General features: G+C 45.1%; 1 protein-coding gene across 1 annotated transcript in view; it reads left to right on the top strand.

Moving 5' to 3' along the window:
- Positions 1 to 26,357, top strand: part of Ubash3b (ubiquitin associated and SH3 domain containing B) — a 144,035-nt gene extending 117,678 nt beyond the window's left edge. Inside the window, exons 6-14 of the mRNA XM_005069401.4 lie at positions 1,697 to 1,905; positions 7,029 to 7,161; positions 8,427 to 8,547; positions 10,106 to 10,228; positions 11,653 to 11,745; positions 13,812 to 13,956; positions 18,412 to 18,518; positions 20,299 to 20,408; positions 22,092 to 26,357. Of these exons, the coding sequence (XP_005069458.2) occupies positions 1,697 to 1,905; positions 7,029 to 7,161; positions 8,427 to 8,547; positions 10,106 to 10,228; positions 11,653 to 11,745; positions 13,812 to 13,956; positions 18,412 to 18,518; positions 20,299 to 20,408; positions 22,092 to 22,229 (1,179 nt within the window). The 3' untranslated portion in view covers positions 22,230 to 26,357. The remainder of the gene's footprint in view (positions 1 to 1,696; positions 1,906 to 7,028; positions 7,162 to 8,426; positions 8,548 to 10,105; positions 10,229 to 11,652; positions 11,746 to 13,811; positions 13,957 to 18,411; positions 18,519 to 20,298; positions 20,409 to 22,091) is intronic.
- The last annotated feature ends 203 nt before the right edge of the window (positions 26,358 to 26,560 follow it).

Raw genomic sequence — 26,560 nt, 5'->3', positions numbered from 1 at the left:
GGTACGCGCCCTAAATTAGAAAGGCCAGGGAGACGAAAATCTACGCATTATCAGCTTCATTGTCTGAGAGAAACCATTTTCCCAGCTCTTTTCCTCGGAAGTTTCCAGAAGAAAATGGTTTATTTGGTTTGGTTTGATATTTTATTTTGTTTCCTTTTGAGGTAAGGATTCACTCTGTAGCCCAGGCTTGCCTAGACTCACTATATACACCAGGCTAACCTCAAATTCAAGGTGATCCTCCGTCTCAGCCTCCCCAGTTCTGAGATAACAGCTGTTCCCCACCACACGCAGCAGAGCCCTTTCTTTATAACATGTTTTGGTGACTCGCCTTGACGTCAGCAGCTGGCTAGTGCACAGATCCACCCAGGGCTGGCCTCAGGCCCCAAGGTCAGGAATGGCTGCAAAGAGTGCCATCAGCCAGGAGCCAGGAACCCAGGGCCACTGGAAGTACCTATGCCTCTGTCCTCCAGCATTTTCTTAGGGCGCCACACTTAACTTTTGTAGTCTAGGTATTGCTGGAGACTAAAGCTTAAAACTAAGAAGATGAGAACCAGTAGCCTGTCACCATCAGCTGTAGAACCTTAGGAAGACTGTGAAAGCCTCTTCTACCTTTCTCACTGTCTGGAAACAAATAAAATAGGATATAATTATCTTTCCTGTTGAGGTCTCTTGCTCGTAATAAAAAATGCAAAACAAATGTCTGAAGTTAAAAAAAAAAAGTCTAGGATTATGATGCTCGTATACACAAGAAAGGAAGCACACACCCCCACCCCCACCCCACGGAGAATGGATCAGCCACATGGCCTGGCCCCATGTCTGCCCCGCAGGCCTATTCTGAGCTCAGAAAAAGGACATGTGGCTTCCATCTGAACTGGTGGAAGCTGGTTACCCTCCCATACAGACACTGGTGTCTAGGAGAGACAGCTTCCTTTCAAGGTCTTTGATACAATTGTAGGCTTGGAGAAAGAGCCTTGAAGGTGTAGACTGTGTTTTGCTCTATCAGATGAGTCACATAGAATGAGCCATCCTTCCTAAGTGGCTGAAAGCATTTACTGCTCTGGCAGAAGATCTGAGTGGTTCCCAGTACACACACACACACACACACACACACACACACACACACACACACATGCACGCACGCACGCACGCACGCACGCACACACGCACGCACGCACGCACGCACACAAACCTATGCACGCACATGCATGCACACACACACATTATAAATAAATAAATAAAGGCCATACTTTATTCCCATCCCAGTAGAAGTGACTTCCCATATGACCCATCTGTGAGCCTGTAGAAGACAAGTTGCATTGCACAATTCCCATCTGCCTGGTGCTTGCTACAGCAGATAGAGCAGGGACAATGAATGTCTGTATGTTCAGTGGTTGGTTGCCTGGCGAAACCTTCCAGGTTTCTGATGAGTCCCTGAAACTCATTTCTGAGTGCTGACAGAAAGTGAAAGCATGACTGGGGGGGGGCGGGTCTGGAAGGTTGTGCAGCACCAGACACCTTCCCATAAAGCCCTGGCAAGAGTAGTGCTCTCGGGTCAGGAGCCAGGTCTGCTGAGAGCCTGTGAGCCAGGTGTTCCTGTATGCAGCACACTCAGCTATTGCATTTGTAGAGTATGGTCTAGTGCCTGAGTGTTAAAAAGGATGGCCGATGGGTCTCATGTGTCCTCTCCTTTTTGCAGACGTTACAGGTGATCTACCCCTATTCCCCTCAGAATGATGATGAGCTGGAGTTGGTCCCTGGGGACTTCATCTTCATGTCTCCCATGGAGCAGACCAGCACCAGTGAGGGCTGGATTTACGGCACCTCGCTGACCACCGGCTGCTCTGGGCTGCTTCCTGAGAACTATATTACCAAGGCTGATGAGTGTAGCACCTGGATCTTCCATGGGTAGGTAAACCCACTCTCCTGCCCAAGTCATGTGATGGCCTGTCTGGTTTCCTAGTGGGTGCCAACCTAAGGCTGCTGTCCATCTCTGGCTAGAGCATAGCTACATCTCATGCCAAGCATGGAGTGTTTCATAGCTTCAGTCCACCTCACTCTGAGAAGCGGGGGGCTTTTCAGAGCAGCTAGACAGATTTCCTTCTATGTCAGCCAGACCAGTGACAGAAAGAGACTGTAAAATCAGGAGCCCTAAATGTAACCCGTGTTTGCTAGGTGACCCTGAGCAAGTCCTCAGACCTGGCACAAATGTGCCTAGGCTATGTCCAAGGGACTATGTCCAAGAGATGGGCAACTGTTAGGAATTAACAAGAGCATGATGCCTCCCATTCTTTATTAAGGTGACAGTCACCACCCCTCACTACTCTGCTGTCCTCAGCCCACTCTGGGGTCCAGGGTCCAGAATGGACCATGTTGTATGACCAGCTTTGCCCCAGATATAAACAGGAGCGCAACGCTCCTTTCCCCTTCCCAATCCAGGGAGTTCAAGTCCAGTCACCAGGCTTCACATGCCAGTTTGGTTTTCCCTCCCTTTTGTTTCTTCCATGTGGCAATGTTGCTGAGCCCTGAAAACCTGCTGTGTCCTTAGCTCCCATTGTTGTTCCTGTTGGAAGGGACCAGAGCAGGGGCGGGGGACGACACAGGACACATCTGCCTGGTATTTTGCCTGGAGGGAAAAGAACAAAGACAGTCCCCTGCTCTGTGAGCCCGGACAAACCACACACTCATGATGAGAAAGAACTCACTCTCCCTTCCTCCGCCTTGTGTGGCATCCCTCCCCAACCCACAGGCACCCAGATGCTTCATGCCCTCAACCATCCAGGTTTTTCTTTTTTTTTTTTTTAGAAATGTTTATGAAGCTAGAAATACAGAAGTTGAAACTCTGCAGCCACCATTTTATCCTTTAAAAATAGATAAGGGCTGGAGAGACCACATTGGCAAAGTCATGCTTATAATCCTAGTGCTGAGAAAGCAGAGACTCTGTGTGTGTGTGTGTGTGTGTGTGTGTGTGTGTGTGTGTGTGTGTGTGTGTGTGTGTGTGTTCAACCACCCTAACCTAACCTACTTGGTGAGTCTCAGACAAGGGACTCTTCCAAAAAAAAGGTGAAGGGCTAGCAACATGGCTGAGTGGGTAGGTAAAAACACGTGCCACAGAGCCTAATGCCCCTAGTTCAAACTTGAGGGCACACATGGTGGAAGGAAAAACTCACTTTAGCAGGTTGTCCGTACACACATGCACACTCACGCACGCGCGCGCGCACACACACACACACACACACACATACACACGCAGATACAGTCATGTATCAGGTTTGTAATAACATTTGGCTTGGGGGTAGACCTTGTACAGAGTAGTGGTCCCTTGAATTGTTTCAGGCAGTGTGCTAGAATGTATCCTGCTCATAATAGTATTCGGGTTATAGGTGGACCTTGTACACAGTGATGATCCCCTGAATTGTGTCATGCAGCATGCTAACAGCTTAGTTTAAGTTCACTGTAATGATATTCTGACAAATCTCCCAGTGGCACATTTCCTAGAACATCTCCCCAATAAGTGGCTCGTGCATATACTGAAAACCGAAGATAATTTGCTTGATGAAGCACGGCTCATGGGTCTGTTTTTTAGCAATAGGGATATATGTGGGGTAGAGAACACACATGAAATCCTGCTAACTCATGGAAGACCCTCCCTGTAGACCTCCTCCCTGAACTAGAATTCAGACTTCACCATGGGGAAAACTGTCTGGCCTCACTCAGGGGGCACTATGGAAGGTCTACGAATCACCTTTTATTTTGAAGATAATTGTTGATGTTATTTCCTGGGAACTTTGTTTGATATTAAACTATTGGTCCACAGTTGACTCTGCTGAGTGTCAGAATACACAGATTAGGCATTGAGACTCTGATTAAAAATTTGAGTTACAGTCGAGTTATATCCAAATCCTCTTTCTCATACCAGCCATGTAAATCTTGCCCAAGCTTAATTGCTTCACTAGGCCACCAAACAGGAGATAATCATTGTACATACAGTAGAACTTGTGGTGGTGACTGCCATAGAGATCAGCTTGACAAGTTCTGGTGACACAGTATTAGCTACAGAATACCCACTAGTGTTTTGATTATTTCTTGTCTATGTTTACCAAACCTCATTAAGCTAAATGTCTCTTCCATTAAAAGGGCCTAGCTACACTTTTACTGCTTACCGCCGGAGGTAGAAATGACCCACGGAGGCAGTCACCCCCCCCCCCTGTAGGACAGGCGTTCTCATGTGAGTCTAACCAAAGATGGGAAGACACATGAGCCGACTGGCTTGACCCCACCTGACTTCATGAGAAGCTGTAGAGAGGGTTCGTACAGTGAACAGGGACTTGGGACAGCAGTGGCTTTTATAGCTCTCCCCGCCCACTGCTCCTCAGCCTTCTAGATAGCTAAGAAAAATATCTCCTCGCTGCCTTTCTTGGTGATCATTTGTTCCTGAGTGTCCCTAAGTCCCTTTGGGTGATGCTGGCCCATTGTCCTCTACAGTGTGGTGAGCTACAGGCCCTCGAACAGGGAAGCTGGAATCTTCCTGCTCCCTGAGAAGGGGTTCTGGGTGTCAGATTTGCTTCCTCTCCTCCCTGGTCTGACTCTGTCCTCAAGCTGTCTCAGGGGGAGCCAGGTCCTTTGATTGTAGTGACGCTGAAGACAGGAAGGAAGCTGCCACTCTCCTCACCAAGGGAACGGGAGGGAGAGAAAGGGCCCTATCATTTGCTTCCCAGCTGTGATAAAGTAAAGATGTTACGGACGTGGGCAAGGGAGATGTCAGCATGATTCCAGACAGCTAGACATTGGAGGCCTGAAGCTTTGATGAGCCAGACAGGAAAACTGAAGTTTGTTCAATTGTGTGCCGTTGGGGAAGCTCTCTGCTTAAAATAAAGGCGAGCAGCTGGTCTATTAGAGCGTGTAAATGGCTCAAATTTCCTTAAGCTATCGTTACTTAAATTTGCCCATAACAGGTTTAATTTAGCTGCATATCATACTAAACACAGCCGCATTAAGCTACAGACTCCTGGTTCTACCTCTTAGGCTCTGGACAATGGCTTGTGAGGAGCAGGATTCAGCCAAGAGCACCTTCGTGCATCTCATATGCACAGGGATGCAAATCTCTTGGGGTCAGACACCAATACAATCAGGCTGAGGACACTCTCAGTTGGTAGAGTGCTTGCCTGGCATGCCTGAAGCCCTGAGTTTGATCTTCAGATCATGGACGACTGGGCATTGGTGCACACCTGTTATCCCATCTCTCGGGAGGTAGAAGCAGGGGGATCAGGAGTTTGAAGCCAGCCTTGGCTGCATGTGGTTTTGGAAACCACCAGCCTAAACTATATAAAACCTGTCTCAAAGGAAAAAAAAATCCAACCAACATCTGACCTCTAACCTGGTGGGTATCTACCATAGACTTTAAGGCAATATACGGTGACTTTTACTGAAGTACTGGTCACAATTAGCTCAATGATGGAAATGACACAGGTGTCTGTCAGCAGAGGAGTGAATAAAGAAAATGTGGTAAATATATGCAGTGGAATTTGATTTAGCACAAAAACAAAACAAGATTATGTTACTTGAAGGAAAGTAGATACAACTGGAGATTATTATCATAAGTGAATTAAGTCAGACTTGGAAAAACAGACACTGTGTGTTTTCTCTCACTTGTCGATGGCACGTTTTAGAGAGGTAATAAAATGACATATGCACACATATATGTGACATGAAGTGGAAATGGAACTGTTTAAAGGAGTTTAGGGAGCTAATGGGGGAGATGAGGGAGTCAGGAGAGAAAATGTAATCTAAGTACATTATCAGTCGCCACCAGACAGGGTCTCTGTGTAGTCCTGGCTGTCCTGGAGCTTGCTATGTAGACAAGGCTGACCTAAGACTCAAGAGTTCTGCCTACTTCTGCCTCCAGAGTGCTGTGATTAAAGGGGTGTGCCACCACACCCAACACCTAAGTACGGTATGTACTCGTGTGACAGCGTCCTTATGAAACTGAGTACTGTGTTCAATGAATACATGCCAAAAAAAAAACCCAGAGGTAGCTGATTTTTAAAACCCTGAAAATTAGTTAGCTTGCTGATTTTATAAAATATGAAAAATTCAAAAATAAAATTCTAATAAGCATACTGTGTTAAAGATGAATACTGCAGAGTGGGAGCTTGCTAACAGACACAGGTCATAGGGTCCACAGACACAAACCCAGACTTGATTGAGCAAACTGGGACTTTCCAAGAGCAAGAAATTAAAAATTCAGATGCTTCCTTTTGAGACTGCCCAGTGACCCAGGAGATGTTTGTTTGATTTGCCCAGTGACCTACTTAAATTGGAAAGCTGTACTGTGTGCAGAAATTTCAGTGTGGCATGTTTGGACAGTTTTGCTGTCATCCAGACCGCCTCTGGGCTTCATAGCTACAGTGGCATAGTCAGAAATAAGAGTTCTTGGCTCACAGTTCCAAACATCTGGCAAGAGTCAGATCCTCTGAAATAGCCCCGTTTTTAATCATCTTCCTGGAGTTGCTATGGAGGCGAGCACAGTGCTGGAGGCTGAAGAAGGCAGGTTAAGGGATAAGGGAGATAAGGGATGGATAAGTCCTGGGAGCCTTAGAGCCATGGGCAAGTGGTGCTGGGAAGACGTCTCCCCTCACATCCCTCAGATGGAAATTACCATGGAAAAGATTAAAGGCAGCGGGAACTATTTGTTTCACTGCAGCGACAGAGAGAACTGAAACTGTGGTACATAATTGATACTTCATTATTCTTTAACGTGTCTTTGCTGCCAACCCTGCCTGCAGCATCCTAATAAGCCTAGAATCACTGGGCCCCATCCCTGCCCAAAGAGATGCATGCAACTGTTTCAGCTCTGAGAACTGTCTGCCCCTTGTTTATTAACTGTGAGACTTCAGAAAAACAAAACCCAAGATGTTCTCCCTGCTCAGGTCCCCAAATACCCTGTGACCAGACAGTCCTTTGTGCTACTGTCCATGCTCCTGTTGAGCCTCACCACGAACAGTTGACCCTTCCTTCTCCTTCCTCTGCAGTTCCTACTCCATCTTAAATACGGTGCCATCCAGCTCTCTCACGTTTGGTGATGGAGTATTAGAGAGGCGGCAGTATGAGGACCAAGGACTCGGGGAGACGACGCCTCTCACTATCATCTGCCAGCCCATGCAGGTAAGACTGATCGTGAGGGTCATGCCACGTCCTCGAATCTAATCAGGATGCTCTGAGTGGTGCTGCCGATGGACATCGCCATGTGGGTCCCAAGGAAGGAAGAGGAGGCGACTGATGTTTGTATCAGTAGAATGAGGTTCTTAGCATGGTTGTTGGACTTGAGAATTCAGGGTATTGATAACACTTTGGGGACAGGCTGAAAGAAGGAGTAGGAGTAGTCAAGCAGATCAGGGACAGGTTGAAAGTTCGGCGTGTTAAGGATGAAAAGGGAGGAGGTGCGCTTTGATCTGGATCCCAGGGTTTGAATTAAAGAACGTCTGGAGAGCGGGTGCCAAATCCACAGCACCAAGTTAGCCCTGGCAAAGCAAAAGGAGCCAGTGGAAGAGTGTTCGCCAGCAAGGACCAAAGCAATGGGAGCATCTGACGCATCCGCAAGCAGGGCGTGGAAGTGTCTGTGCAGTTCCACCAGCAGCTGTGGGAACCAGGAGTTGGCTCCGCTTGCCTGTGTTGCCACTGAGAAGTTACTGCTTTCCCACTTGAGCCCATTTAGAAATACCAGTGTATGTAGTCAGATGGCAGCGCACATGATGGGCAGAACGTGTAAAATGTGTAAAATGTGGCTGGGTAGAGAGATGGCCCCGCAGTTAAGTGCACTGACCGCCCTTCCAAAGGATCCAGGTTCAGCTCTCGGCACCCACGTGGAAGCTTATAACTGTAATTCCAGTCCCGGTGTGTTCTTCTGGCCTCTGTGGACACTGCACACACGTGGTGCACACATACGTGCATGCAGGCAAAACACCCGCACATATAAATAGTAAGCAATAAAATTAAAGGAAAGGAAAAGAATACGCAAGGCAGAGCACTGATCTAAACCAGGCATGAGGCAGACACATGCGTGACAATAGAATTTCTGCCTCCTCAAAGGAACTGACGGCATATCTCTTTGGAGGAGATAGCTGTCATTCTCATCTCTACATTAAGGGCAGGTTTGACCCTTGAACTCTACCGTGAGTAACCCTCCTGTTACAGTAGGGGGCAGCAAAGAGTGTAGCACTTGCACAATCCATCATACTCATAGGCTTGTAGGGTCTGTAGGAGGAGCTTATTATCCTCACCTTACAAGCAGACCAAACTAAGCCCAGGGCAGTCGGGGAGACTGTCAAAGTCATACATTGGCAGAATGTGTCCCAGAGCTCCACTCTCTTGACATCAGGGTAGGTCTGTGGTACTGTGTGTATGTTCACTCTGCCTTTCTTTCTCTGCAGCCCCTGAGAGTCAACAGCCAGCCCGGGCCCCAGAAGCGATGCCTCTTTGTGTGTCGGCATGGGGAGAGGATGGATGTTGTATTCGGGAAGTACTGGCTGTCCCAGTGCTTTGATGCCAAAGGTGAGTAACTGCAGTCTCTCCATTCATCCAGTTTGACTCTGTGGTTTCAGTTACCCACAGTTAACCATGGCCTAAAACTAGTAAGTGGAAAAGTCTCAAACGAGCTGTCTTAGTCAGGGTTTCCGTTACTAGTCTCAAACAAGCTGTCTTAGTCAGGGTTTCTGCTACTGTGGTGAATCATCATGACCAAAAGCAAGTCCGGCGAGGAAAGGGTTTATTTGGCTGACACTTCCGCATTGTAGTTCATCATTTGAAGGAAGCCAGGACAGGAACTCAAATAGAGTAGGAACCTGGAGGCAGGAGCTGATGCAGAGGCCATGGAGGGTGCTGCTTGTTTCCCATGGTTTGCTCAGAACCCAGGACCACCAGCCCAGGGCTGGCATCACCCACAATGGGCTGGGCCCTCCCCCATCAATCACTATTTAAGAAAATGTCCTACAGGCCTGCTCAATCATATGGAGGCATTTTCCCAATAGGGGTTCCCTCCTCTCAGGAGACTCCAGGTGATGTAAAATTGGCCAGCACACAAGCAATTCATGCTTTATATTGTGATCCCTGCTCTCTGGGTAACACGATAAAATCCATCTATGTCCCAACTAGTTCATCGTCCCTTTGCTCAGTGTACAATCGATATTGTACCCACCAATTTCTTGCCTAATGTCATTTTAGTTATCAAATCTACTGTCACAGTAGCATTTGCCTCTCTTCACTATCACGTAAATACAACACCCTTTCACAGGAAGTCCAGATACACTGCAGCAAGATATTTTGTGTGAGACATCTCTGTAACTTGCATTACTGTATATTATTATTCCTCATTACTGTGGCTGACTTACAAGTTCAGTGTTAGCGTAGGTGTGTTTTTTTGGGGGGGGAGGTGGAACATGGTCTGTTCAGGATTCACCACTATCTCTATGGTCTTAGGCATCTATCTAGTGGGGCCCTTGGAATACATCACCTGTCTCTCAGGGGTGGTAATTAATGGCCTACACAGCAATGCATGCCCATAATGACCTCTAGGGGGCACAGGCAGGCTACTTCTATGTACATGTAGTCATCATGGACAAGCAGTTGCAAAATCCTTGGAATCTCTACGTCGTTCTGGATTGCTGTAACTTGTAGAGGACAGATAAACATTCTTGTCCCGATTCTATATGCTGAGGTACCAGGGAGCAAAGAGTAGCTGTGTCTGGCCCATATTCAGATGACAAATCAGTTCAGAGACATGTTCTGATTCTGTGACCAGAGCTCCTGCCACAATATCACTGTGGACCATCTGGTTCCATCCTCATTTGAGTGGTGTTTTAGGAGTGGGAGCCTTGCCTGTGTCTGGTGGTTATATTCACTGAGAAATCCCCTTATTGCTGTTGTCAGCAGAAGAGAGGGTGGATTGTAAGTCAATCTACTTAAGAAAAAGTGTCAGATTCGATGTTTTCCATTGACTTCAGATGGTTGAATTCAGTGTCTTTAGCCAAGAAGGAGGAGGGGTCAGGATCATTGAAGAAAGTCTCAAGTGACAAGAAGTCTATGCAGCCTTTATTTGATCTTCTCCCACCAGGCCGCTACATACGCACCAACCTGAACATGCCTCACAGCTTACCTCAGCGGAGCGGCGGTTTCCGGGACTATGAGAAAGATGCTCCAATCACTGTGTTTGGGTGTATGCAAGCAAGGCTAGTGGGTAAGGGCTCCTGTGATGGCATAGCATCCCCTGGCTCCTTCAACAGACCCACAGCATGGGTGGGCAAACACACTTCTTGCACTTTCTCTCTTATTTTTTGGTTTGATTTTTTTGAGACACCATGGTGGCCTACAACATTAGGTTTTCCTGCCTCAGCCTTTTTGGGCTGGAGTTACAGGTAGGCCCCTGATGATTAACAGATGTGGTCCCTAAGGTGGAATGAAAGAAGGAAAATGAGGCTTGGTTTACTTACAGCGCTGGTCTAGTAGATGTATTGGCTGATAGCTCAAGACAGCAGCATCTGCCACCATGGTGTGAGATGTGAGGTTAAGAGGTACAGGGGAATCCGGGCGATGGTGGTGCACACCTGTAATGCCAGCACTTGGAGGCAGAGGCAGGCGGATCTCTATGAATTTGAGACCATCCTGGTCTACAATGCTACACAGAGAAACCCTGTCTCGAAAAACAGAGAGAGGTGGGGGGAGAGAGGGAGGGAGGGAGGGAGGGAGGGAGGGATGCAAGGGCATTGATGAATTCATTTTGAAGCTGTTCAGTAACTATCAGGCTGTATGACGGACTGAATATGCACACGTGTTTTCTCCTCTCTTTTTCTCTCTGTCTCTTATACACACCACCACCAACAACAACAACAATAATAAATACTTAAAAAATTAGAGCATTAAGAGTGCAGGAAAAGCTGGGTGGTAGTGATGCTACCTTTAACCCCAACACCTGAGAGGCAGAGGCAGGCAGATTTCTGTGAGTTTGAGGCCAGCCTGGTCTACAGAGTGAGCTCTAGGACAGCCAGGGCTACACAGAGAAAGCCTGTCTTGAAAAAAACCTAAATAAATAATCATAATGATGATGATGATGATAATGATGAGTACAGGGGATGCTGTGACCTCTTCTTATTTCTAGAGTCAGGTCAAAAGAAGGGGCTGGCAAGGTAACCAAGTCCATGACAGACACTGACACCACATGAAGATATTTAGAGTTTACCTAGTAGAGAAAAGTGAACTACGTCAGGAAGTATTAGAATATTTGATGGGTTTCTGGTGTTCAAGAGTCTGGGCAGCTGAGATTTGGGTTAGTGCACTAGAATTATAACAAGGCATGACTAACCCTCTCCCTGTCATAACAGAGCGGGTTTCAGCATCTTCCTAGTAGAGGTCAGAGCATTTCCCTGTTAGTAGGCCTTCCCAAGAGGTCATTTTGTTGCATGCTGGTACCAGAAAGAAAAGGGGACAAAGAGGCGTGTTGGTAGGCCTCTTCCATGAATGCACTGATGTGGCTGCCACTCCTGGCTCTCTGTGAGCTCCTGCTGGGAGAGGGGGAGTGTATGGGTCTGCTTGGCAGGTTCCATCAAGGGTCAAGATGAAGCCCAAGGCTCTACCATGCTGACTGTCCGTTGATTTGCTCGGCAGGTGAAGCCTTGTTAGAAAGCAACACCGTTATTGATCACGTTTATTGCTCTCCATCCCTACGCTGCGTCCAGACCGCACATAATATATTGAAAGGTAAGACTCTTGGCTTGACGGGGTTACGTAATTCATCCCTGTTTCCCGGCACTTACTGCAGAGCTATGGAGCTTCAAAGACTGAAAGTTTAGTTTGTTTTGTTTTGTTTTGTTTTTTTGAGACAGGGTTTCAAGGTGATGTGTAGCACAAGGCTACCCTCGAACCTGCAGCAATCCTCCTGCCGCAGCCTCCTGAGTGCTAGGAGTATAGGCTTGAGCCACTGTGGCTCACACAAATCTGGAAACTTTATAGAGGATTCTTCCAGAAGGCAACCAACCTTTCACAAAAGTTATCTTCCTGATAATGTAATCCAGACAGAGGGGGGAATACTAATACTTTTCCTCTAAGAATTTTAAGATGGGTTGGATGGATTGTAGCGGTACAAAAGAACTTAACACCTTTTACAGAACTCCATTCTCACCCCCAACTGGAAGGAAGACTGGGGTTAGGGAGGCGGGGAGGTGGGGAGTTGGACTGAACTTGAGCCAGACAAACAAATGAGCCAGATATAAAGTAGCCAGCAAAAACATTTGACACAACACTCTGTTCTTAGCCTTCAGTACACCTTCTTCCCAATCCAGAGGCATCTGTGTAGTCACTGTGCACAGAGAAACGACTACAGGCAGTGTAAGGAGAGCTACATGAATCAAAAGGGAAGATTTCTACTCTGGGGGAATCACACTGTGATAAAACAGAATTTGTGCACTGTCACACATAAATGTTCAACACTGGGGTCCTTGATAGACAGCAGGCATATGTGGTGAAGGGGCAGCCAGAGTAATAAACACACATGTTAATGAACAAAAATGTATTTTATTTTTTAAACACGTGCTTTATGTATAGCTGTACAATTTACTTATTAAATAAATTTTCAATTTACACTGTAAAACACAAAATTTATAAACTTTGTCCAAACCTGTGTGCTTCCAACTTAAGTGATCTATTAAGTCTAGTAGCAAAGGAATCATACCTTATAATTAAAAACAATTTTTTCATGTTTTGAGATTATTGTATAATGACATCATTTCTCCCTCCCTTTCCTCCTCCCAAAACCTCCCACACACCCCACCCTGCTCTCTCTAATGACCTCTTTCTTCATCAGTTATTAACATGTGTGCATTGTGTTTCTGAATGTGTAAGTAGGACCTGCTCAGTTTGTACAATGTTATTCGTGTGTGTGTGTGTGTGTGTGTGTGTGTGTGTGTGTGTGTGTGTGTGTGTGTGTTTTCAGGCTGACCATTTGGTATTGGACAGCCATTCAATATGCTCTTCCCTGCAGAAAAACACCTCTGCTATTCTCAGCATTCCCCAGTTGTCCACAGTTCCTTATGCATGGTTGAGCTCTCCTGGCCCCCCCATCCCCACCACCATCATGTATGCTGGTGTCATCTTTGTTCAGCTCATGTTGGTGAGACTTTATGGGTGTATCTTCTGATATTCCTAGGAGACACACTCTTGTAGCAAACTTCCTGATCCCCATTTCTCCCTGTCTTTCTGCTTCCTCTTTCTCAATGTTCACCTGAGCCTTAGGTATGGGAGTGTTCTGTAGGTATATCTTTTGGGTCTGGGCTCCACAGCTCTGCATTTGGTTGGCTGTGGTCTTCTGCAATGTGTTCCATCTGTTGCAAAGTGAAGTTTCCTTGATGAAGGGGGAGGGCTATACTTGTCTGTGGGTATAAGGACGAATATTTAGAATGTAGTTGAGGGTTGTGCTGGTTTAGTAAAGTGGTGATTGCAGGTTCTCCCGATCCATGACTTCACTAGCCCCCGGTAGTTGGCTAGGTTTCTGATACCAGGCATGATTTTCCTCTCATTGAGCAGGTCTTAGGTCCATTTAGAGTGCTGATGGTAACCAGGCCACTGCTACACCATTAGAGTTACCTTGCCATGCTTATCATCATTGTTATAGACATTAGAGCTGGGTAGGACTTTCGGCTGCTTCCCTCCTTTGGAAGCTGGCACGGTACATCCTGCTCTGCCTTGTAAATTTTGTAATGGCTTGTCCTGTGGTTCATTTTTTCCACTGACAATTAGTGAGACTTCCTTCATTTTACTTCGTCCCTAAGGCTTACAACAAGACAATCTCTTGAAGATTCGGGTCGAGCCGGGCTTATTTGAATGGACAAAGTGGGTTGCTGGGAGCACGTTACCGGCATGGATACCTCCATCAGAGTTAGCTGCAGCCAACCTGAGTGTTGATACAACCTACAGGTAACCTCTAACTTGCTGTCTTCCTAGGGTCCTGTGTCCTGCACTGTTATCACGCCATGTTCATCAAGCACATGATGGACCTCACAAGGCCTCCAAGGAGTTGTTCATAGTGGTAGACACCAAGCTTTGATTCTAGAAAACAAAACTGGGAAACACTTAGTGTTTCCTTGTATTTAATGTTAGCATAAATTATGATCCATACCCCACTCGATCTTGTGTTCAGATTTCCTAACTTTACTATATCTACTTCAATGTTAAAGTAAAGCCAGTTTGTATTTTAGGCATACGCACAAGGTGGTGATAAAATAGCTCAGTGGATGCAGGAAATGACAGTGTGTCACCTTCTATTTTACTTTAAATTTTCCAAATCACTTGCTCTTTTATTCTTTTGAGACAGGGTCTCATTATGTAGCCCAGGCTGACCTGGAACTCATGATTTTCCTGTGTGCATGTCTCCCAAGGGCTGTAACTACAGGCATGGGCCACTGTTTCTGGCTTCCACTGAATTTTTAATTCTTCTTTCTGTGTTCATTTATTATTTCTATGATCTTGGAAAATGAAAGTGAATAAGGTGTGTGTGTCCATACACACACACACACACACACACACACACAAACACATACATACACACACATGTAAGTACTCTACTGGGCTATGTTCCCAGTCCAGAAAGCCATGTTTATGTATATGACAGTTCAAATAGCTTGCCTATGGTAAAATGGTTTGTTATCATTCATAGAAATAATAATGGCTTACTATTAACATCTATTAATATTTTTCTGTGTCTCAGGTTCTGTGTGCTCTGCCTTGCAGCCATTCTAGTCCTGTTTTATTGTTATTTCCATTGAACTATACTCTGTGCTAGGATTTTTTAATGCCCCCCCAGGTGAACAATCCACGTTCCTGGTAAAGAATTAACCAATAATAATAATATAGTGGTAATATCTCAAAAACCACCCTAACACTTTGAGGAAAGACAGGTAACCACAACCATTCCAGTAAGAAATGAAACTCCTCTTTCTTAGGGCAGACTTTAGCAAAGGGGCCAGTCTGCATAGAACTTTCTTCCTTGTACTCTCTATTGGCCTCTCCTTCAAATACTTTAACTGCGAGTGATCCATTGGGTTCCTGGACAAGATGGGAGAGAATGTGTGTCTCTACAAACCCCTTCTACTCTGTGTGTAGGAGCTAAGGTAGCCCAGTCACTCATCTCTGTGCTTGTCATAAGGGAGTTAGCATCCTCAAACATAGCATTAAATGGACTCATCCCTAGTATACCTCACAGGTTGATATGTCCTCTCTCTAGCCACTGTTTTCCTCTTCCTTGGGGGAAATGGCAGTAGAATATTGTTCCAGTGCCGATGCCATCACCTTTCTGGCTGGGAAATAAGTCAGGTTACTGCTGACATCAGTAAAATAGCTCTCCCCTCTCTTCATCCAGCCCCAACCAAGTCACCTCGGGGTGGCTGGGCTTTAGTATGCATGTATGTGTTCTGTGATATTTCCCAAGATGACCTACAAAGTTCTGCAAGTGCATTCTCACTGAGCTCTTCACTGCACACCAGATGTGGACCCAGGCCACACAGCCACCAGTTGTGCAGGCAGGATGAATGCTGGGAATTGCTGGATCAAGATATGTTCCTGATTGTCCATTTAAAACTCAGTGTAATATTTTCTGTCAGTTTTGAGTGGGAATAGGAAGCCTCCAATCCCAAAAGTAAGTTGAGAAAACCAAAAACAAAGCATTAGGGAGGCAATATGATAGTTAACCCCTATGTCATAAATGGCACCAAATGAATAGGTCAGCAATTCTCAACTTGTGGGCTGAGACCCCTTTATGGTTGAATGACCTTTCACATGGGTCCCCTGAGGCCATCAGACAACACAGATATTTATGTTACAAGTCATAACAATAGCAAAAGTATGGTTAAAAACTAGCAATGAAAATAACGTTGGGGTTGGAGGTCACCAGAACATGAGGAACTATAGTCAAGGGTTGCAGCATTAGGAGTATATACTCCACCACACACACACATTAAATAAATAAATAGATGATGGATGGATGGATGGATGGATGGGCAGACGGATAGATAGATAGATAGATAGATAGATAGATAGATGATTTTTAATTTAAAAAAAGAGTCTTGAATCCTTGCAACAAGGATCATGCAGAACAGTATTGAAGAACAGGAAGCTAAGTGAGGGAACCATGCCAGACCAGTGACTCACAGCTAGGCATCATCCACAGGCAGCAAGAACAGCCTGTGGACTGTGTATAAAAAGCTGGCTAGGGAGCTAGGCCAAGAATACAAGAGAGAAAAACAAAAACAAATTATTCTATAGACTGGAAAGGGCATCTGAGCAGGGTACAGGGCCTGACACTTGGTTGTAGAGGGAGGGTTAGGGAGGAGAGAGGACTGAAGGAGTCATAGATGTGGGGACAAGTGGGGTGAGTTTTGAATGAAGCTTAAGGCAAAGCCTGCACTATGGATTGGACCTGTAGGTTGGAGAAGACGGTAGCCATGGGAGAATGCTGGGAGAACCACCAGAGAGCACTTAAGTTCCAGGGGTGGTAAGTGGTTGGAAGCTGGCCTGGCTCTAAAGGCGATACAGGGCCTTGTAGGTGTGGTTAGCAGGGTCCTGCTTATAGGAGAAACTTAGACTCTACCTCGTGGACATCAGGGCATCCTTCAAGATGTAGAGAGAAGCCAAAGGCAAGAACAGATGAAGAGCTAGGTCCTAGGATCCCATCTTTCATTTACACAAATCTCAAATGGCAATGTGGTGTCACCTATAAAGTGACTCCCTGACCATAGAACGTGGCCCTTTTGTTTACAGAGTGAGGGAGAGAGGGGGGCTCTTGGGAGACAAGATAATATCAACCACAGTGGAATTGCACCAGAGGGGGGGTGGGCAGAGAAGGCCAGGAAGAGAAATTCATTCCAACACAAAGATGTCCATCCTTACGTGGTGGTGACACTTGTTTCTATGTGTCCTTGGGAAGAGTCAGATGGTGGACATTAGGACCCTTCCTCCTGGGAGAAGTGTGCCTGGTGAGTGAAGATTAGGAAAGGCAAGTTTCCTCCGAACACAGCAGTATTAGCTTTCCCGATAGTAAGAAAGAGCACCAAATGGGCCAGCTTTTGGTGTTTTGTTTGATTGGTTGGCTGACTGATAGTTTATTTGATTGGTTGGTTGACTGGTTGTTTGTTTCTTTGGTCTGTTGTTTGAGAGAGCAATTTGCTAGGTAATCCAGGCTGGTCTTCACCTTCCATGGGGGTTCTCTTGCCTTAGCCCCATGAGTGTTAAAAGTTCAGGTTTGTGCCAGAATACCCAGCCATGATGGATGGCCTTGAAGACAACACTAGTGGAAGTTGTCTTGAGTAAGAGGTCCAGTTCACGGGGCACATCCAAGAGTCAGATTCAGTCTCAGCTCTAAGAGTAGCTGAAGACTGGAGCAAGTCAGGTGTCACCTCAAGTCGGTTTTATCACCTAGAGACTTAGAATTATGCAAGTGTGGCTGGGCAGACGACTGGAAGAACGCAGACAGTGAGCTTTCAGAGAGCCCTGACGCATGGGGCCTCTCAGTAAATATTTTTCATGCTAATTTTAACAGTAGTGATTTTAAAATTATAACGAAGATGCCATGTGTATTTTGAGAGCTCAACACCACCTGCACTAAGCACCACACATTCAACAATTAAAGACACAAGAAAATGGAAAAGGGCACAGGACAAAGATAAGACAAATACTCATGGACCAGAAACAGATCAAGGTGGGCCCCATGGGCATTGGTGACTGGTGACCATGATGAATACTTTGAATCTCCTATCAAATTCTTTTGTAAATTGTATCTCACAGTTATGGTTTCCATTTATAGTCTCCCCACCTGGTCCACACAGAAAACGTCTCACATGGAGAAATGAATTCATCTTTATGTCCCTTGGGCTTTTCATGGTACTGGATGCATGGTTTAAAATAAGACTCAGAGATAAAGCAGTGGCTGGTGGAAATTTCATAGGCTCACAAGGAGATGGACAGTTTCTTTGCAGCTCATTGTGAATAAAGCTGCCAAGGAAAGCTTGAGCACTCCAGGTGTCTATACAGTGGGAGCCAGTCTTCACCTTGCTTCCTGTTGGCCAGATTGTTAGGACCCTCAGTGACCAGTAATGTCAAGAAAAGTATGCAGTCTGCTTAAGTGTGTCCCTGTGGGTAAGACATTCACTGAATGCCTAATTTTTCCAATGAGTCAATATGAGTGATGCTATAGCCTTTAGACCTCAGTGTCTGCCTGATGGAGATTCTCTTCCCTGCACCTCCTACCTTTCCAGAGAAATGGATAAACAAAAATATGCGTCTTCCAAGAGATCTGGAAATATTTAGTGATGTCATTCCTTTATTTCAGGATCAGAATGTCAAAAGGTTTCCTTTCCTTTGTTCACTTTTCCATTGTAGACCTCACATTCCAGTCAGCAAATTGGTGATTTCCGAATCCTATGATACCTACATCAGTAGAAGTTTCCAGGTGACGAAAGAGATAATAAGCGAATGTAAAAGCAAAGGTAGGTGACATGATTTAGGACTCCATTAATATATGAACATCTCTCCATGATTTATGAACTGTTTGGGATGTTTGAATTTGCTTTTTCAAACTTAATAGGAAATAAAAATGTTTCCAGGCCCTCTTGTAGAGTCTTTCACATTGAATTTGTGATATTCTAGGAGAATCTAACATGGTAGGTATTGCACAGGATGGAATTACTTCATTAAGTAAGCTGGGCTCTGCGTTGTAGCTTGTCATTTTGTATCCTATGGAGAGGATGCCCAGTTATGATTTCTAGAATAGAATACCATTTACCTTCAATGATCCAGGATGGGGACATCTACACACAGACTCTCCCACAGAAGTGCATTCCTTGTCGCTGCTGTCATTAGCCAAGAGTAGTGTTGGGTAACACTCAAGTCTGTTTGCATCTTAGAGACTGGTCTCAAATACTTGATGACATGTAGGACCAACTGCCCACCATGAGCTTTAGGTTAATGTATTTATACTCAGGGAGCAAAACTTGCAACTACATACACGCAAATGTTAACAGTGGGTAGTCATGGGCAACTGAGGATGGATGATTCTCACATTGTGGTTATTACTCACAGTGTGGCTATTCACTACCATGGCATGCTCTCAACTATGGGGTCTCAAATGTTCACAGATCTGCAGTGGTGACGAGTAAAATTGTATTAGAGGGCTGGCTCAGGGAGCCTGTAGTTGTAGAGTGGTAAGCTTGTGTCTCAGTTGAGGTGATAGTTACACAAAGATATATATGTGAGGGCATCACCAAAAACCATATGGTCATACACAAAGCAGTGCTGATGAGCCTGGTGAAATCAAATTGTGAATTGTATCCATGTCTGTTTCCATGTTTTTGATGGTAAACCACCATGGACATGAGCCCTCCTTACTCCAGTAGGGTGTGAGGGTGTAACTTCCTATAAATCTATAATTATGTCTATCTACTTTTTTCTTTTGGGAAATAACTTTTAGTCCTGTTGTGGAATATTATTTTAAAATCATTACATTTGCTTATGCTGTGGAGCATTCGTTTAACTCTATGAAGCTGTGTTAGTTTGCCTGTCTAAAACACCTGATGGTCTAATAAGGAGCTGGATGGACAATAGCAAGGCAGGAGAAAATATAGGCAGAGCAGGCACACAATAAATAGAAGGAGGGGCAAAAAGAAGGAGAGGACACTAGGGGCTAACCACCCAGCCACACAACCAGCTACAAAGATTGAAAGTAAGATATACAAAAGTAAGAAAAGGTAAAAAGCCCAGAGATAGAAGGGATAATTTAAGAAAAGCTAGCTAGAAACCAAGTGTAGGCAGGGCATTTATAAGTAATAATAAACTCCATGTGATTTGTTGGGAGCTGGCTAGAGGGCCCTCTAAAGAGTAAAGAGTTTAAAAAAAAACAAATACATTTTGTCGTTCCAATGTGGGGCTAGAGTAAAAGAAAATCCAACTGCATAGTTCTTTCTAAACTATCGTAGAAGATATTAGACATTATTATGACATGCAAGGTATTCGATGCTATTATGAACATTTTCGAAAAGGAGGTGTGTTTTTGTAGATTGTTCTCCCCGAAATTCACCGATTTATTTGCAGTGTCCAGGGCATTATGTATGCTAGAAATGTTTTACCTCTGAACTCTATCCCTAGATTTCTTTAAAATTTTAATTAGCATATACTAATCATGCATATTTATAGAATGCAATGTGATCTCAATATATGTGTATGTAGTATATAGTGAACCAGTCAGGGTAATGAGCATCTCTCATTTTCTAGGAAATAACATTCTGATTGTGGCCCATGCGTCTTCCCTTGAAGCCTGTACCTGCCAACTCCAAGGCCTGTCCCCTCAGAACTCCAAGGACTTCGTACAAATGGTCCGGAAGGTAATTCACTCTTGCATTTATGGGGCTGGTGGTACTTTGCTGTTTCTCTAACTGATCAGTGACTGGCTGATAGCCAATTTCCCTGAAGCAGAATTTTCTGCTGAGCTGGGAAGATCCATTAACTGATTCACTCAGCCAAGATGTGTTCAGGGGAACTCTGTAGGGTATTTGATTAGGACTGTGTAAGAGGAAAGGTTTTATGGAGGAAGCTAAGAACTGTGAGTAATGAGGGAATAAGCAGATGCAAGTTCGAATACAGCCGAGATCTTAGCCTGAAGAGAGGGCCCAGCAGGCAGGCCAGGGGGCTGCAGCCTGTGAGAACAACCAGGCTAGAACAAGGCAGGACAGAAGCCCCAGGAGACTGACCTTACCCTCAGGTCTGGATTCTTCCTTCTGCCTGTATTTTCCACCAGCCACATCCCACACACGCCTCTTCAAGTGAGAACAGAGACCCTAGTTCACACTCAATCACAATTTCCTTATTTAAAAAAAGAATGTTCCCTTAGGCATGCATCCATCCCATTAGTCTGTAAGCTACTTGGGCGGGGGGAGGCAGGTTGCTGTCTTGTTTATGGCTGTGCCTTTGGACACAGAACACAAAAATAAGCTCCGAGTTGCTGTGACAGCCCATGGTTTCTTTTCTGAATGTCACAAGCACATGGACTGTGCTCCCCACAAAACAATGCTGACTCGTTTGGTTTGTTTTTCTTTTCCGTCTTTCTTTTATTTATGTGGTTTTGAGACAGGGTTACTTTGTGTAGCCCTGACTGTCCTGGAACTCACTTTGTATACCAGTAGCTCTCTGATCTCAAACCCACAGAGATCTGCCTGCCTCTGCCTCCTAAGTGCCAGGGTTAAAGGGGATGCATTTTTTTGAATTGAATAGTCAGCTAGGTGTGGTGGCATATGTCTATAATCCCAGTCCTTTGGAAATACATTCTGGATGATCAGGATTTCAAGGTCATCCTTAGCTGCATAATGAGTTCAAGGCCAGTCTGGACTACGTGAGATCCTAACTCAAAAAATCTGGATATTCTTTCCCATAGTGCCCAAATATGATGTGAGAAATCCTTGGTATGTCTTTTAAACTTGATATGCAATTTGGAATTTGGTACAATTGCGTTACTCTAGTCTCCCCAACCCGGAGGTCAACTGTAGTCTGAAAATACAATATTGTACAGTAAGATACTGACAGGGTGGAATGTGAGCACATTCTTATAACTTCTATTATAGTATATTGTTAAAACTGTTCTGCTTTATTTATTATTGATTTTTGTCTTATGGTATCTAGTTTATAAATTAAACCTTATTGTAGGTGTGTAAATATAGGGGGAAACATGTCCAGGGTTTGAAACTGTCAGAGTTTCAGACACTTGGAATCGGGAATGCAACCCGTGGTTAAGCTAGCACTGTGCGTGCTTCTATTCTTGTCTCCCTCACTATTAGCCAGCAATCTGTAATCATGTAGTCTGGGTGCTTACCATTGACCAGATCCTGCTGATCAATACTAGCACTGTTGTCTTAGATTTACCAGTCCCGTCCATTTAGGACTGTTTGTTGACTTGAAAGGTTTTACAGTTCTGCCTGTGTGTCCTGGAAACACTTGAGTGTTCGTGTCAACAGAGGTTAAGGCATTAACTCTTGGTCTTCTGTTTTCCCCTTTCCTTGCTGCTCTGACTTCAGATCCCATACCTAGGCTTCTGTTCCTGTGAAGAATTGGGAGAAACTGGAATATGGCAGCTGACAGACCCGCCTATCCTCCCCCTTACCCATGGACCCACTGGGGGCTTCAACTGGAGAGAAACCTTGCTGCAAGAATAAGCTGCCTGAGCGGTGGGAAGAATTGGCCTATTTGCAGATGAGTCCTCAGATGTTCAGTAGCAGCGAGAAAACCCATACTGCATTCAAAGTGGACAGCTCAGAATCATTTAGCATATTTCTTTTCACGCTTAGGGGTCTTACAGTGAGACTGTGTCAATGAGAGAAAGGCACGATTCAGAAGGAGAAAACAAAACCCATCTTCTCTGACTTGCCTAGCTAACATGGCTTTGGAGAATTGTCTTCCTAAGCTGGGGCACCTGCTGCAGCCGAGACTACCACCCTTCTTCAGGCTATGCATGGCTAAAGAGCCTCACTCTTCCCCAGAGAGCTGCCCCCGCCCTCAGGAGACATGCAAGGGGAAGGACTGCGCCTCGAATCCAACTGGGGATGGGATAGTCTTTGGTACTCCATTTGCAAGTTAGGCATAGCCACGCTGTGGAGTGCTTTGATGGTTCTTAGAAACCATAAGAATAGTCCTCGGGTCATAGAACAGAGTCCACCCCCAGCAGACTCCATTCACTAGTGTGCAAGGCACCTGATTGAGGACTCCCAGCATTCACCCTGGTAACCACCACTTCATCTCCAGAGCAGCCTGGCCCTTCATGCTTCTGTCTGTGAAATGGGGAGAGAAGCACTTTTGCTCTCCAAAGCACTTTGAGATACTCAGGGGGAAATAAAGAAAATGGAGGACATATTGAATGGGAGGTATGGAGACTTGCAGAATATTAATCAAGTTGAAATTACCCCTGCCAAGCCCAGTGAGCTGTGAGATCTCTCAGCCAGTTTGAATCAAGATCTGTCCACCCAGGCTCTAGACTGTGTTAAGCAGTTAAGGAGATTGAGATCTGGATGGATGGATGTTCCATTCATTTTTTGGGTCAGCAAGAAACTCCTTCTGTGCAATATGGATATTTCTAGAAGCTATACTGATGGTCGAGTTGTACACATGCAGTCTGTGTCAACTGTAGCAGAGCATCTGTAGGTAAACCAGTTGTCGGTTGTCTAAGGAAGTCAGGGGTCTGACTTGAATGACGGCCGTCACAACCGCACTGCTCCGTATGCTGTCCTCTTTGTTTGCTTTTCTGTGATAATTTAAGATGGATGGAAGGTAGGGCTGCTGGAAGGGAGTCGAGAGTCACACAGCCTTTCTGTGGACTCCCATCACACCCGCTTCATGTATTTAGACAGAATGTGTGTATTTAAAAAAAGAATAAATGACAATCAAACCAAAACGTCACTTATCAATGTCTATTTAATTGTGTGAATAGACACTAGGGCCACAGACAGAAGCCTGGTATGAGATAGTTCACTGTGTGGCATGTAAGACACTTAGAGATATATGTCATCAGCTTTACATTTTGATAAATAAGCTGTGATTTTTTTTGCTAGTATGGAAAGAACATGGGCCCAGCTTCCAGCATGAATGTAACCCTATGGTGACACATCAATTATGTTTTAACCTTAAAATATCTTGGAGGAAAGACTCCGATTAGAAGTCGCAAAGGGAAAGTCACAGTGCAGCCACTGTAATGTCCCTGTCACTCATCTTCTGGCATTTGTAGTGAAGTGAACCCACCGTTCACTCAGATCCAAAATGATTCGCCACTGCATCTCCAGATTGGGTGCTCCCAGCAAATCATCAGATTTCCCTGACACTCTGAAGAAGTGACTGTGAAAGCAGGTCTTCCTAGGCTTGCTCTCTCTCTCTCTCTCTCTCTCTCTCTCTCTCTCTCTCTCTCTCTCTCTCTCTCTCTCTCTCTCTCTCTCTCTCTCGTTGTCTTAGTTTTAAGTGTCTAGGTAAATGAAGCACTTTGATTGGGCCGCATTCCATTGTCCTTAATCCAATATAGACAGAGTCCTGGGTGATTCTGACAGAGCCAGAGGGGGCAGGATCTGAAGTAAGTTTCTGGATAACTTTAAGTGGAAAACTCTTGAGTACAGAACAGTTTAATTAACCAAATTGCTTATCACATTGGCTGGGTGATCCGTACTCAGTTAACATTGCACGTTTGCCTACTTCAAAAATTAACCATGGGGTCCAGCTGGGTGATCCTTCGAATCACCCTGAATCTGTGTGTAAAGAAACATCTCTACCATCCCATTTCATAAGCATACAGAAGTTCTGTGCTGGCAGTGGCCCTGAGTCGAGGCTAGTTCTTTTTGATCTGCAGCTCACGCTTATTAGCTCACATGATATTTGAGAATGAGTCGAGCAGAGGACAGAAAAAAATAATCAAGAGAAAATGTTCATGCCCTTCCCCCTTTTTGTAAGTGTTGGAAAGCTGTCTGATACCTGAAATACACCAAGGGAAAAGAAATTAGTGAAAGGGCTGACTGTGGCATTACATGTCTAAACGGTGACCTATCTTCACAAGTGTGCACATGCTCCAGTGTTTTTCCTGGGTAGGACTTTGTCCCTGTAATTTCCTCTGAGTGCCGACTGGAATAATTGGTGCATGTTAGTGCGCGCACTCGCTGGGGGCTGTCCTTTTCCCAGGCTCTCCTCACCATCGATGCTTGGCCATGAGGAGCCCTTTGCTTCACCTCACGGTGACAATAGCATTCAGATAAGTGTGTCTTTCCCTTTGCATTCAGACTCATGCAATCTGAATGGCTGATTAAGTGGCCATCTGATGGCTGAGAGAGGAGGTTATTTTTTATCCCTTAGTGAAGGCCTGGGAGACTTTCTACTTCTTATTTTAATTATACTTTAACCAAAGAATTATTTTAAAGTAACCTTATATTTGAAAGATGATTTTGCAATAAATAATAAATAAATAAATAAATAAAAGTGTGCCTTCTGGAGCTGTGGGGGTTTGGTAAGTCGCTGTTGGTCATTTTCTTGCCGGTTTTGTTCGGAATATGTGTAAATGGTCTTCCTGCTGTGTGTAGCACCGCCTTGGATGTGTCTTTTTCCACTCTGCAAGCTGTATTCCTGCAAAAATGAGGTTTCTTATTCCAAGTATGTAATGCCGTGGGGGACTCAGTGAGTGGCAACAGGGAGAGACATTCCTATCTCGCTGCCTTTGTAGAAGTTTGCTTCTGTGCTCCGAGAATGCCATTCCTCTGTAACCTAGGCGCTGGCTTTAATTTCACACCAATGATGAATTGCTCTTTTGAGTCTACTGTCAGGATGTCCGTGTGTTAAGAATACAGATGAGCCTCCCACTAAGCTTCGCAGGGTCGGCACAGTCAACTGTACCAAATGTGCACAAGGTTGGATAACGAGACTCCTGGAGATTTGCATTTAAATTGTAATCCGGCACATGCCAAGTGAGGGAAAAGGAGGGGTCTAGTATGACCAGCCTATGCTGCTGCAGGGGAAAGACTGACAAGGAGAACAGAGACAGCCTGGCTTAAACACCTGTTTAGGTGAACGTCTGTGGTACAAAGGTGATGGAGATGGGCTTGTTAAGTGGGTGCTTTTCATCTTCAAGCACGTGACTAAAATTGGATTTGCTTTTGTAACACTTCACCATTGGTTTCTGGGAAAGTGTCTGTGGGCACTGTCTCTCGGTGCAGAAGAAATAACTGGACCATTACATATGTAAAGTATTAGGTTTGCTATGTGTAGGTTGAATATTAGAGTCACTAGTAATCAAACAATAGACAGTTCTCACAGATATTTGCCTGGTACTCCTTAACCGCCATGACTTGCACGGAAATTTTGCAGCTGTTCAACCCTTCATGGACTCTGTATGGAATACATGTGTATAATGAAAGCAATGGATACTGGTTCTTTGGTTGCCACTGAGAACAGCATCCCAGAGCCTTTGAGTTATGCGTCCACCATTCTGAGCCTGCCGTGTTGGGAAGGCGTGTTTGTTTCTTTCTCACTTCTGAGGCTTTTGTATCCCTTCTTTTCTGTGCGATCCGTGTGTATTTATTAGGGGGGGTTGTAATCACAAAAAGAGGGAGAAAACCACACCTAGCTGTACTGCCAAATTCCTTGTACACTACCTGTGGCATTTGTGCTTGCTGGCTGAGAAGCTGATCTTCCGGAGAGAGCTGTGACAGTATTGTGATCAATTCACTGCTTTCCAGGGCCACATCCACTGAAATGGTCCATAAATGACTTAATAAAAAGAAACCGTGTCCTCAGTCGATCCAGAGCAACTGCAAACCAAATCCTGAGCGTGGTCTCTTCCTGTCCTGTCTTCGATGGCACTGTGGTCACTGTCACTGTGCAGGTGTCCATTGAGAGTGTGAGTCTTAGCTGGGTGGTGGTGGCCCATGCCTTTAATATCAGCACTCAGGAGTCAGAGGTAGGTGGAGCTCCTTAATTTTAAGGTCAGCTTGGTCCACAGAGCTAGTTCCACGACATCCAAGGC

This window comes from Mesocricetus auratus, unplaced genomic scaffold, assembly GCF_017639785.1.
Source record: "Mesocricetus auratus isolate SY011 unplaced genomic scaffold, BCM_Maur_2.0 Super-Scaffold_100022, whole genome shotgun sequence".
Taxonomy (NCBI): domain Eukaryota; kingdom Metazoa; phylum Chordata; class Mammalia; order Rodentia; family Cricetidae; genus Mesocricetus; species Mesocricetus auratus.
The sequence above is the reverse complement of the archived record's forward strand: the minus strand, read 5'-3'. Positions and strand labels throughout refer to the sequence as shown.